The sequence below is a fragment of the Sphaerodactylus townsendi genome, linkage group LG02, assembly GCF_021028975.2.
Source record: "Sphaerodactylus townsendi isolate TG3544 linkage group LG02, MPM_Stown_v2.3, whole genome shotgun sequence".
NCBI classification, from domain to species: domain Eukaryota; kingdom Metazoa; phylum Chordata; class Lepidosauria; order Squamata; family Sphaerodactylidae; genus Sphaerodactylus; species Sphaerodactylus townsendi.
Genome location: NC_059426.1, coordinates 101,981,243 through 101,994,067, shown reverse-complemented (window position 1 = coordinate 101,994,067; position 12,825 = coordinate 101,981,243). Strand labels below are relative to the sequence as shown.

Genomic DNA, 12,825 nt, shown 5'->3' with positions numbered 1-12,825 from the left:
CACACTGGCTTTCTTTTGGTGGCTGCTGTTGAACAGTAGCAGACACCTGGGCCTTGGTGAGTCAGGGAAGGTTGCTGCCAGACCTAAGCTCAATGAATTCTCCCTCAATGGTCAAAATAACCTTGGGAAGGGCTCAGCCCTCTCCTTCTGTCATTTACTGACAGAAACCAAGGCTTGGTTCCTGGCAGTTCTGTTGTAGTTGCCTAACAACACCCTCTAAGGGTGTTCATTTCTTAAAACTATGAACATTCCTCCTATCATTTAGGGAAATTAACCACTCAATGTAATTTTTTTTAAAGATTTCAGATTGTTCTGTAAACCTAGAAGTATTCTCAGTCTGTAGAAATATCTTTCTTGTCTGTCCATGGTCTCAGTTTCTGAACTTAAATATCCACAGATGGGACCACATTGAGAGCAACATATATTAATGTTGAAGGTTAGGGCTCAACAACACATCTTGTTTCCACCATGTGTCTTCACTGCCCAGCTGCTGCCTGCTTTTCCTTCTCCAAAGTGTGTCTGAAAGAACATACTTTTCAGTGCAAAAGCTGTGGCTGAGAGGTAGATGTTCAAACCTTTTCTTTACCTATTATATATATTTTTCAGGTCACACCCAAGTACTTCTGCATTCCCTTCCATCATCTGTTCCATATTGAAGTATGGATCAAAATTCTGTGTGGTGGAAAATAGCTGAGTGAATAGTTTGGGTGAAAAAAAGGATCTCCTGTCGAAATCACATCAGCTCATTCCCAAGTTTTAAGAGATTTTCAGATGAAGTCCAGAGTTTCATAATATTCAGTGGAATAAACCGTTTGTTCCTTCTTAGAATTACAAATGAAAGGTCTCTCTAATTGGTTGTGAATAGACTGGTAATTGTAGAACATTTTGCAGAATTTCTCAGAATGATAGAGTGAGCAAAGCATGTGCAGTTTACATTTGATTGATGCATTGTGTGATAATAACATTTAAAATGCTATCCCACTTCATATTTCTTTATGAACAGAGTAGTTTGTAGCAGGTCTAGTTTGTTAAGATCTGTTCTAATAATCATTTTTGTTGCTTTGAGTTGTAATTCCTAATGATAGGGAAAAACTCAAATTTCATTTGACATGTGTGATTCAATACAAATCATTAACCTTTATATGTGCAGTATTATAGTCCATAGACTTGCACATGCATCATGCTTTTATCTGGCATTTTGGGCAGTACTCTGCTTGTCCATAGGGTTTCTCTGATGAGGAAGATTTTAGTAGAAATAGTGGCTGTTCTTAATGATCATCTTGTTCAGGGTTGCCCAGTTAGTGGTTATCCAGTCCCTCTTCCCCAAATTTAGTCTTTCAGGTGCTGCTGAATGTGAACACTCTTATGTAACAGTAACTGGACTTGCTTTATTTTCTAACCCTCAATTCTATGTTGACTGATATCCCAGACCATGTGGAACATGACAATGCTGTTGGCACCATTGCCATAATTCTAACTGCCATGCTTGTATTTCCCATGGTCCCTATATGTGGCACAACTGCCCTATGCTCAATGTGGGAACTCACAGCAGTGTTCAGATGTGCAGTCTAATTACACAGCAACATGTTTTTAAAGTAGCTTGGACTACTTCTACTATGGGTACTGAAAAAAATATTTGCAACAGAAAAAAATATTTGCATCCATTAATCTTGGGCTTCCCATTATGTTTATTTTCTATTCCATGTTAGATTTAAATTGCTTTTGAATTGTGTGTTTCCCATTGGAGTAACAGCTCTGGTTTTCGTTCTTCCTCCACTGTTTGCTTTCTCGCATTCAATTTTAGGTGGAGTTGTTATCATGGGTTCTTTTTGTCAATGTATTTTTGCACTTTTCTAAGAAAAATGATGTGCTGAATAATAATGATTATTTATAAAAGTATTGTCAAATCTCAGGTATAAGCATTTCAATTATGGATACAGAGACTATCTACGAGAATAGATTTTACTCACCAACCAAGCCAGAGCAAATTAGTTTATTTCAGATTCAGCTATGCTCTGGGATGTTAAACAGCCCAAACATCTTGGCATAACCTGATCTTGTTGGAGCTTGGGAGCTAAGTAGGGTTGGCCATGGCCAGTGTTTGGATGGGAGACCACCAAAGAAGACTGGGGGTGCTCTGTAGAAGAAGGCAATGGGGCTGCCAATCCCCCATGTCCCCAAGAAAAATAAAGAAAGCAGTCCCACTGGAAGTTAATAAAGGAATTGACAAGGGTAACTCCAGGAATCACTGGAAATTCTGTGGTACAATTCTATGGTGATTTCTAGAACTACCATTATCCTCCCTGTATCAATTTTCGATGCATACACAAGGCTATAATAAAAAAGAAAGTTCTCCCACAATGCTGTGGCATTGTGGCAAGGTAATGGAAAACCATGGTCCATTCTACATAGCACAAATAAGACATTCTGAAGACAGGGAAAAAAAACATCTTGGGGACACTGAACTCTTCTCAGCTTTTCCCCCCAAGACATCCTGAAAACATCTTATTTCTGCTCAAGCCATCCTATTTTGAGGATGCAAAATAGCGGTCTTTTTTTCCTGAAGTTGTCTTTGAAATGTCTCCAGCTAGCTGTGTGGAGCTCAAGAGCTGAGAAGATGTCTATTTTTCTCACCTGATTGTTAAAACCTCCTGTTTCCTCTGCTGCTGGCGCTTTACCTTTTGTGCTGCAGGGATTTTCCATGCACATATCTAGTTGGTGACAGTTACCCCGGATGTTTGCTCTGAAGACTCCGATCCTGGGCATCTTTTCAGCCCGAAAAGTGCATGGTTGTACTTTGCTTGTCCTGCCAATTCCAGCAATGTAGAGTTTTCCCTTAAAAAAAATTCTATGAGCTACACAGAGATGACATGAAAATCAGCTGTGATTCTGAAATCGTGTCTGAGTGTCTTCGAAGATAGCTCATCAAAATAAAAAAATGAAACAAAACTATATATTGCTGTAATCAGCAGGATAAGCACAGTACAACCATGAACTTTTCAGACTGAATAGGCACCCAGGATTGGAGCCTACAAACGTCCAAAGTAACCTTCACTACCTAGCTGTGTTCATGGAGAATCCCTGCATCACAAAATGTTGGACTAGTTGGCAGAGAAAACTAACAAGAGGCTTTATTGATCGGGCAGGGGGGGAAAAATCTCTTTCTTCTCTGACTGTGCTGTCTGAACAAAACTTTTTTTGACTGTACTGTCTGAACAAAAATTTAGGAGGCACGTTTTTTAAAAAAAGACATCCCCAGGACTTCTCATTTCTGCTCTGCAGAATAGATCCATGTTTGCCTGTCTCTTGCCTGGAATGCCCTGTGGATAGGTTGCATTGTTACTCAAAGCACATTTTTCTTGGAAGCAGGAAAGGTTTTGTGTTGAACACTTTATTGTCATGAACTCTAGTTATCAGCCAACCAGATAACATCATTTTATTTTACCTATTTTGAAAATTTTTAATTAACCTCTTTAGGAACTTGCCTGAAGTGGCATACAAAATAATAATAATAAACATTAAAATGAGTTAATTTAATCCAGCATTAGGGGAGAAAACCAAGCTCAGAATAAAAACAGAACAACAACAACAACAAACAAAAAACTCCCATGACATCTTAAAATAACCATTTCCAGAACAAATAACAATAAAAGGGTAATCTTTTATCTTATGGGTAGACAGAAACTTTATGGCCTGATACTTAAAAGAAAGCCGCATGAGTGTCAAGTGAACCTGAAGAGGAAGGGCGTTCAGTAAGTGAGATGCCATGACTGAAAAGCCCATTTTCTGGTTTTCATCTGCCTCCTCTCCAAAGATCTTTGCTAGTGGGCTGAACAATAAATTAGGAAGCATCATATTGAGAGGGGCAAGATAATATGCAATCAAGGATTTTTAGAAAAATGATTTTAATACATTAATTTTTATTTTTTTCATAGATAATATTTATTGAATTATAGAATTAAAACTTGGATTCCTGTTTACAACCATACAAATTACAAGTGGAAAATACAAGTCTTACATACGTTGACACTTTAATTAGTATAGACTTCCTACCTTTGCTTAAACACAATTTTTCCTTCATTTAAGGCTTACTAGAAAACTTTAGATGGAATTTAGTGTCTCTTTGCTGATCTTTTGGGTTTTTCAAGCTTATTAAAAGAGTCCTCTCTAAATTACTAAGCAAAGGGATGACAAATACTACAATTCTGTTTAACTGAACTGTTTGGAATTTATTAAAAATATTTCCCACCTAATTTGTTCATTTGGGGTGTACTGTATACGTTATGCCAACCAAAGTGGCCTACTTTGTAACCTACAGGTGTTAACTGGATGCATCCATTAGTGCAATGTAGAGCACCATGATTTGATCATTCTGGAATGAAGTTTTTGTACAGATCTATTTTATTTCTATAGCTTGTCTGTTGAATTTGAATTAGAGAAACTAATAGAAAGAATCCAAGAATACCAGATAATAAAGACTGCTATAAAACACAAAGGAATGTACTAGTAATAACCATGAGTGGAAATTTGTAATTCCTGTAAATGGTTAAACAGATTACAGACAGAGAAAATTGCACAATCTCTTTCTTTTAAATTGTGGGTACAGAAATGTCCAAGCCGATTTATTTCAGTATTTGATGCTATGGTGTAAAATTTATTCAGCTTCCTGCCTTTCACTTTATTACAGTTGTGGCTAAATATCACTAGTGCTGTAGACTTGAAAACTGTGTGACCCTCCAGTCACTTTCATTTTCATCAGTGTCATTCTTTAAAACATTATTTATTTCCAGAATGGAATTTTAGTAAAAGTAACAGAGAGCTGTCCTCCATTGAACTGCTCAGAAAAAGATTACATCCTCCCTGAGAACCAGTGCTGCAATGTTTGCAAAGGTAAGTAGGAGGTTGGCAGATGCTTGGTGAGTTCTGTTCTTAACAGTTGATGCAGTTCACAAGACATGAGTGTTCGATTTGGATCTGGGAGACTACCCATTGGATTTATTGGTGTCACTTGGGACAGCTGTGCATGTGATCTAACTGAAGTTGCTTTCACATGGATATTTTTTATCTAGCTTTTATTTCAAACTGGAGCTTTTTTTCTTTTCCTTTTGGAGCATTTGCACAATATTATCCTTCCTACATCCACTTTCTATAGCTTTCCCTGTTTTTTTTCCAGTGTGACTGAAACCTGTTTTGATGAAAGCTCTCCTGCAGTACTGCAGTCCAAGCAGGTTTGCATGCCATGTGGATGGGATGGTGCAGATTTCTGAACCTTCTACCAGCACTGGCACCATATTTTTGCTATCTTACCTTTATGGTTGCCACCACCCCCTACATATACCTGACACCAGAGAGCTTTTTGCTAGCTTAAAGAAAAATCACCATAGCAGCTATTTTTAAATTTTTAAAAAGCTTTTAAAACAGCTTTAAAAACTTAGTAGTTTCTATATTTAAACTGCAGTTTAAACAAAAAGGCCCTTATGGTATGGGGGTAGTAAGAGGCTGGTTGCGAAAAATATATGGAATCTTTTGTGTGGATGCACAAAAGGGAATGATTGCTATGTATGGGCAACCTTAAACACTTCAATATCAATCAAAATAATAAAAATCTTATGGGGATGTTGTCACCATGAACAAATTAAATATAGAAAAATGTTTTGCACATTGGATCACTATTTTAGATTTTAAAATTTATTTTGGAGGATAATTTAAGAAGCATTCCTTATTTTTAGATTATTAAATTTTCCTTCAGCAAAAGCCATTTATTTCTAGTTATTGTTTTTCTATTTTGATTTTAGTGTGTGTGTGTGTGTGTGTGTGTGTGTGTGTGTGTGTGTACTGTTAAAAGTTACAGTTGTAGTCTAAATAGTGCAGCCAGTAGATTTGCTTATGATTGGGTTTTCACATTACTATAACTAAAATTACTGTATTGTGAGACCTTGGCAGTATGGTCTTCAGTTTTTATTCTCATCTGTTCAAACCAGAACTGAACAAAACCTTATGCATACTTTCATTACCATGACAGTTATGATTAGGAACCATAATTTTTGACAAGAGCTTGGATTCGTAGGATTATTCCCATACGCAAGGGATAACTTTTTTTACACCACCATCCTTTTCCGTGGCAGCTCAAAATGTCCCATGAAATTTTGTTTTTGGAAGAACTCTGGGACCATTTGGGAAATCTTTCATTCACAGAAATGCTCTACGCCAAAGTTCATTAGTATTCAAATCTTTCCATTATTCTGGTGGATCCAAGTCAAGGCTTGTTGCTGTTCCAGTCTCTCCATTATCCTGGTGTCTGACTGTTTGGGTTAGAGTTCAAGGAGTTCAGTGGAATCAGATGTAAGAACAGAATGATGGTGTCAAAAGATACATTAACCAACAGAGAAATTTTCTGTTCAGAAGAACTGGGTGATGTTGTCGCAAAAAATCATTTCCATGACAGGGTTAGTTTGTACAGTGTTTCTGCCTGTCATTGCTGGCTAAGTAGCTACTGAGCAAAACTTTCCTGAATCTCTCTAAACAACCTTTACAACTGTTGCTTTTTCAGCTGTGCTACTTCTGTTCTCATAGAAACTCATAGAAACATAGAAACTTTTCAGCTGTGCTACTTCTGTTCTCATAGAAACATGCAGAATAATGCACTTTCAATCCACTTTCACAATTGTTTGCAAGTGGATTTTGCTGCAAAGTGCATTGAAAGTGAATTGAAAGTGAATTATTCTGCATGTGTGAAAGTGCCCTGAGTGCTTTCTGGTTCTGGTTGGTGCTTTTCCATTAGTGTATTTACTGTTCTACTGACTGAGCTGTGTGTGAGGGGATGCGTGATTAATTTGTCTTATTTTGGGAGAGCATTTTGCTACTTCCCAGAGTTCTGAGTTTTTTCCTCCACTATTCCCTTTTCCCTTTAGTACTACTTCTAGTGGGAATTAGTTCAATCCAATTCAAGGTAGGGGTACCAGGGTGCCTCCTGACATTGCTTGCTGGTAGCAGGAGAAAAATGGAGACGAACGGGCAAGGGTGCTCATACTTCCGTTGGGTTTGGATCACTTCATAATCACCAGGTGCAAATATGTCACTGATTTGCCAATGAGGTAACCAAAAAGGTTGAAAAAAGAAGCACCTTGTATATAGAAATGCATAGAGATTTATGTGGTCTGAAAAAAATAAAAAATATATCAACGTCTGTTAAAAGCAAGCTAAAATTGTTTTGTATCACAAAAACTTTGGCCAAACTGCATTTTTTTAAAAAAAAAACTATGCATCAAAATCCATCAGTATTGATTACTGACCAATAGCTAATCAAGAGATCAGGTCATAAACAGTGACTTCAACAACTCGTTTACATACAAACAGTTAACCCTTTTGTAGCTGAGTTGTGACAGACATTTGCAAACCCCCTACATGAATGAACTAGGAAAAAATTGGCAGCTTGTTCAAAATGAACAACATATGTTCCTTTCAACTCGTTCCTAAGAATAACAAGGCTACTGCAGTCTAGACCAGCTGCAGTTTCGTGATTAACTTCAAGGACAGCCCAACAAAGCACTCTGAGCAGTAATCCAATTGGATGGCTACATAAACATGGATCATTGTGACCAGACTAGCTGAGTCCAAGCAGAGCATGGGCAAACCAGGTTACGCTGATAATAGGCATTGGGCCACTGCACGGTTCTGCTTTTCAACTAACAAGGCTGGGTTCAGGGTAAATGTAGCAAGGTTAGGTTTCTGAAAAAATAGTCCCATTTTTGTAGGGTTGATTGTCCTTCCGAGGTTTCCAATTGTAAGCTGCTGTGTTATCTTTACCTGTTTTTTTGAATGCTATCACCCACTTGTGTCTGCTTTGCAAGTAAGAATTTTAATTGACTGAAAACTTGGGAGCTTTTTTCCTATCTCCCGAAATTTGGAAATGAAGAAACCTTGGGTAGTTAGCACAGTTCCTGATATTTCATCTCAACGGGATGGGCAAAAATATAACTGGAGCTATTCTCTTGCTCTGTTTTGAATTGTTTATAACACTGTGGTGCATTCTGTTATTTGCTTGGAATTTAACATGCAAGAGTTTTTGTATGAGAGGTACAGTCTGAATAGGATGGAAAACAAAAGATACAGGCAGAACTGAGTTCTGAGAACTGAGACCAGGGGAAAATGAATAGTTCAAATAATAAAAATAATAAAACAAATATAGCTTGCAGTGAAAATACAGAACTGGCATCCTTGCTTATTGACAACTTCCTCAGATTATCTTCTCAAAATCAGAGCTTCTTCTCTCTCCCTTCTCCACAGAGGCACATATATAATGATGTATAATGATCCCAAGCAATCAAATTCATTGGTAATGATTGTTGCAGTTTAAGAACTTTTTGTTTAAAATGTAATCATCAAAAGATTATGGAGAAATGGAACAATTTCTTGATTGCAGTTTAATCCTTTTTTAAAAAAAGATTTGCCATCCTCGAAATTTACTGCTATATTATGGATGGCAATTGTTACCTTGAATGACAGATATGATTGTGCACTTTCATGCAATGGTTGTTGAACTAAAAGTTCCACAGAAGCATTTTATATGTTGCATCTGTCGAATTCCATGAGTACACTGCCAGTCTTCACAAACGCACATTATTTAATCACTTTTTTTTGTCATACAGAATAAGAAAAGTAATTTTTATTCACATACTTCAATAGTTTGATGGGCTTCATGTAGATACACAGCTAGTATAGTATTTGCCTATTGGCTGAAATATGGCATTTAGTGGGAAGTGTGGTGGTATCATATTCATAATATGATTCTGCTAACCCTTGCATTTACTGCTTATATAAAAGAGGCTTGCAATGTCTTTCGGTGGCAGCTTCAGGTGACAGTTCAATTAGCATATTTCTCATTTCTCCCAGTCTAACTCCAAGACCAGATTCAACACATTTGCGTCTAAAGGAAATAGAATCAGATCTATTTTCTAAGATGCAAAATCAAACATTTCTCGTGTAGTGCTGTGGGACTTTGAGCTATTTCAAGTTTTCAGTTTTATTAAGTCCCTGATGGATGTTGAGAAGTATGAATGTAATAGCTCTGATTACAGATTTACTAAAAGTTTCTTCAGACATTAGGATCAGATTCTTAGTGTGTCTTCTGTGAGTTGTAAAGGTATGTAAGTTAAAGTTAGTTCTCAAAAGATAATGCAAGGCTCATTCCGCACACGCAAAATAATGCACTTTCAAGCTGCTTTCACAACTGTTTTTGCCATTCCGCACAGCTTCAAAGAGCCCTGAAAGCAGCTTGAAAGTGCATTATTCTGCGTGTGCGGAATGAGCCCAAGTGTAGCGCTGGAAAAAGCCAGTTTTGGGCAAAGAAACAAATAGTTTATCATCACGGTTTCAGTGTAGTCCCACACTAGGATTATGCATGTGCAGGCTGGCTGCTGTAAAGATATCCAAGTCTAGAAGACTAAAAGTGCCAAGTCTAGAAGACTAAAAGTGCTTTCTCACAGAAACCTTGATGTGAGTGGGAGAAGCGATGCTACTCCCTTAGTTCTCTTTCCAGCATATCAGAGAAAGGATTTCCATTGCTGTTCTGATTTTACCTCACCATATTCTTGAGACTGAAGAGGATTTTTTTCCTTAAAAGATTTTTTTATGTGAGGAATAAAACTACATTTAAAGGGGGGGGGGAGGAAGATTTTAACTTTATTATAGCTCAAATGGGGCCACTTCAGAATTTTGCCATTGTGGTTCTAAAAGCAAGCAGATAAAAACTCATTGTCTGTTCCATATTTGCCTGGGGGAATCCCAAAACAGAGCTGTTACCCTCAATCAGGGGTGTCCAACTCTGGTGCCCCACCCCTGCCCTAAATGCATTATATGAATTTGTGGAAAGCTTTGTTTGTGTGCTAGTCACGCAAAAATCCTTCTCCTCCAGAGACTTTCTCAGTTCTGAGATAAGAACATGGTGTTGTGTGACATAGATCCTTGGATTTTTTTCAGGTTCTTGAGATCCAGCCCATCTGAAGACACTTCTTTGCCCCTTCCTTGTTTTCTTTGTCTTAGAATCCTGGAGGTGTGACCTAATAGAGTCTTGCACTTTACTGTATTCCCCTGTGAAATCTACAAGCCTTGCAAAGGACACAGCCTATCTGCAACTGCCTCAATTTGGCTCTGAGGTCAAAACCTTGCTTTGGGTGTCCTACTAATGCCTAATTCATAGTCCAATACACAGACAATTCAACCTTGATTCCGTTCTTTTCTGTTCCTCTGTTGGCTCATATCACTCTAACCTAAAAGTAACCACTTGGAACCGCCTTCTAATGCCTTCTGCAAAAAAACCTCCATCTAATTCTAAAGTGGTGTGATGGTGTGTGCTTTTAAATGTTTGAATTGAGCAGAGTTAAGAGATCCAGGAAAAGTAGTCACAGCTGAGACTTAGAGGAATCCAAACTGAGAGTTTCTGAGTAGCTGTTTATAGTTCTTAGTCGTATTGTTAATTGTAAATAAACCTGTGTTTAATCCTGTTGACCTTCACAACAAGTGGAATGCACTAACATTTATTGCAGTTTCTCTTTTCCCAGCTAAGGATTAACTCCTAAGTTAAGGTTTTGTTTCAGAGTGGGGACATACCTTGCTATTGTCATTCTTGGGAACACAGAACCATTCTTCAGCCTTCTTATGGGCACACCTGAGCAGTGTGCCACTTCTCTCATTTCCATGGCATCCTTGTGAACCATTGGGGATGCAATGCTTTGGAGCTTCTCAGCCATTTCTGTTTTCCAGTAGAGATGATAGACATTTTGAAGCCAGTTTTGCTGTTGGTTCTATGTAAGTTTGTGCAATCTTTGCCCATGTTCCCATCTTCCTTCAAGGGAATGACACTGATCATTCCATCTGGGGGAGAATTCTTACTTTGCATGAATTCATCCTGTTTCTAGGGTCATTCTTATATGGCATCATTTGCAGTGACAGCTAGTGTAATATAATGGGCCCTTGTAAAGCAGTAAGGTAGGATATAAATTTTGTAAAATATAAGTAAATAGGTTAGGATCTGGGAGACCAAGGTTTGAATGCCCACATTCCTAAAGTCTTCCTGAGTCACCCTGAGCACACTGTACTGCAATTCTGGGTTGCTTTGAAAATGGAGAAAAAATGCTAGAAAACATTTTAAGCCATTTAGGGAGAAAGCTGGGGGAATAAATCATAAACTTCACATCAATTTTCTTAAAGGATGTCCTATGTTATACTTGCAATGGATTCCCCATGGTAGAAGGTCCTAGTCAAGAAAGCTGGTGCTAAAGTTGTGAGGATATAAACTGTTGGCCTGGTTGAAAATCAGAATTTCCCCGCTGTATTCCCTTTTAAGTTGTTAATCAGCAGGCTGTTAATGATCCTTTTACTATCCCCTTCAGAAGGAGTTTGACACAGTTCTTTAACCCCATCCTAGGGGATAAAGGATATTGGCTAAAGTATTCTTTTAGGCCATTTGAGGTCTTCAAGGACAAATTGTATATGTGTATAATAAAACAAAGGTCTACTGGTACTTTAAAGTTTAACAACACTTACTTTAATATGAGCTTTTATGTCTTCCAGTTCATTTCTTCAAATATCCCTCTGTATCACAGCCTCTGCCTGTTTTGGCTAACCCATAGCATCAGCTACTAATTTTTACAATCTTCTTGGCTGGCATTATCCCCCTGCCTATAAAAGCACAGGCAACTTTTCCCCTGAAATAATATGAATTGTTCAGTTCAAATAGACAATTCCCTGATGGGCAGAAACTGACTTACTGTTGAACCTTAAGAAACCTATCTATTTCCTCTTCAATAACCTGATATCTCAGCAAAAGGGCACAGGTTTTGCATGTAGACTATACCAGGCTCTATCCATGGCAGGTCCAAAACTCTAAAACTAAAAACTCTACTACAGTAGGACTTGTGAAAGATCCTTTATACTCCTTTGTCTAATTATTTTAGGTGATTATAACAGAGAGTTTAAATGCCATGGTCAAGTGCCATGTCTGCAACTCACAATTTTCTTACAATTCTGTGACTGTTGTGAACTCAGGTACAACCCTACCTCTCATCTGAGAAGTAATCTGTCTTTCCATTAGTCTTCCCTGAAACAAGGACAGGGTGTTATATTGAATGTTCCAACATGTTGAGGAGTTTGTGTGGAACCCTGCTTATTCAGATAACTCTCCAACCCTCCACAGAACAGTGTGCTAACTACTAGTGGCAGAGCTATGATGCTCCCTTTTGTTGGGCATCAAACCCTGGCTGTCTGCAAAGATGCACAGCTATTAGGGTAGCCCATGTGAAATGGTAATGTTGTTTCTCCTGCCCTGTTGATGGTTGGTTGTTAGTCCTTTGAAACCCCCTTTGCCCTACTTGAGTGATTTTTTTTACCTTTGCCTTTGACAATCATTATTTTACTAAGATTGTTGAGCTTTAGCTTCTACAACTGCAGTTGCTGTATTTTTTAATATACCTCTCTATGGCCCGTTCGACACGGGCCAATAAACATGGTGTAGGACAGTAAAAAAAAACATTTTGGGGGAAACTTGACACAGATTCCACCCCTAAAATGAGTCTGCCACATGTTATTTTTCCCCAAATGGGTTTTTGGAGAATTGCGCTATTAGCTGGTCTTTTAAAAAATCCTGGGTTGCACCACTTGCAAGTGAATGGCCAGGCAGGAGGCACTTTATTTGCCTCTGTTTTCCTTTTAAAAAAATTCATGGCTTACATCTGTATAGCTATGCAGGTGCAGATGTTTGTATTGTGATACATCAGCATGTGGGGTTCATTTGTGCATGCCTGTGTAGCTATGCATTGGTGGGAAGTA

At 38.0% G+C, this 12,825-nt stretch overlaps 1 protein-coding gene across 3 annotated transcripts in view; it reads left to right on the top strand.

The window, feature by feature from the left end:
• Positions 1 to 12,825, top strand: part of NELL1 (neural EGFL like 1) — a 678,881-nt gene that overhangs the window by 223,139 nt on the left and 442,917 nt on the right. For all 3 annotated transcript variants that reach the window (XM_048483516.1, XM_048483514.1, XM_048483513.1), the window contains exon 11: positions 4,791 to 4,890. In XM_048483516.1, coding sequence (XP_048339473.1) covers positions 4,791 to 4,890 — 100 coding nt within the window. The remainder of the gene's footprint in view (positions 1 to 4,790; positions 4,891 to 12,825) is intronic.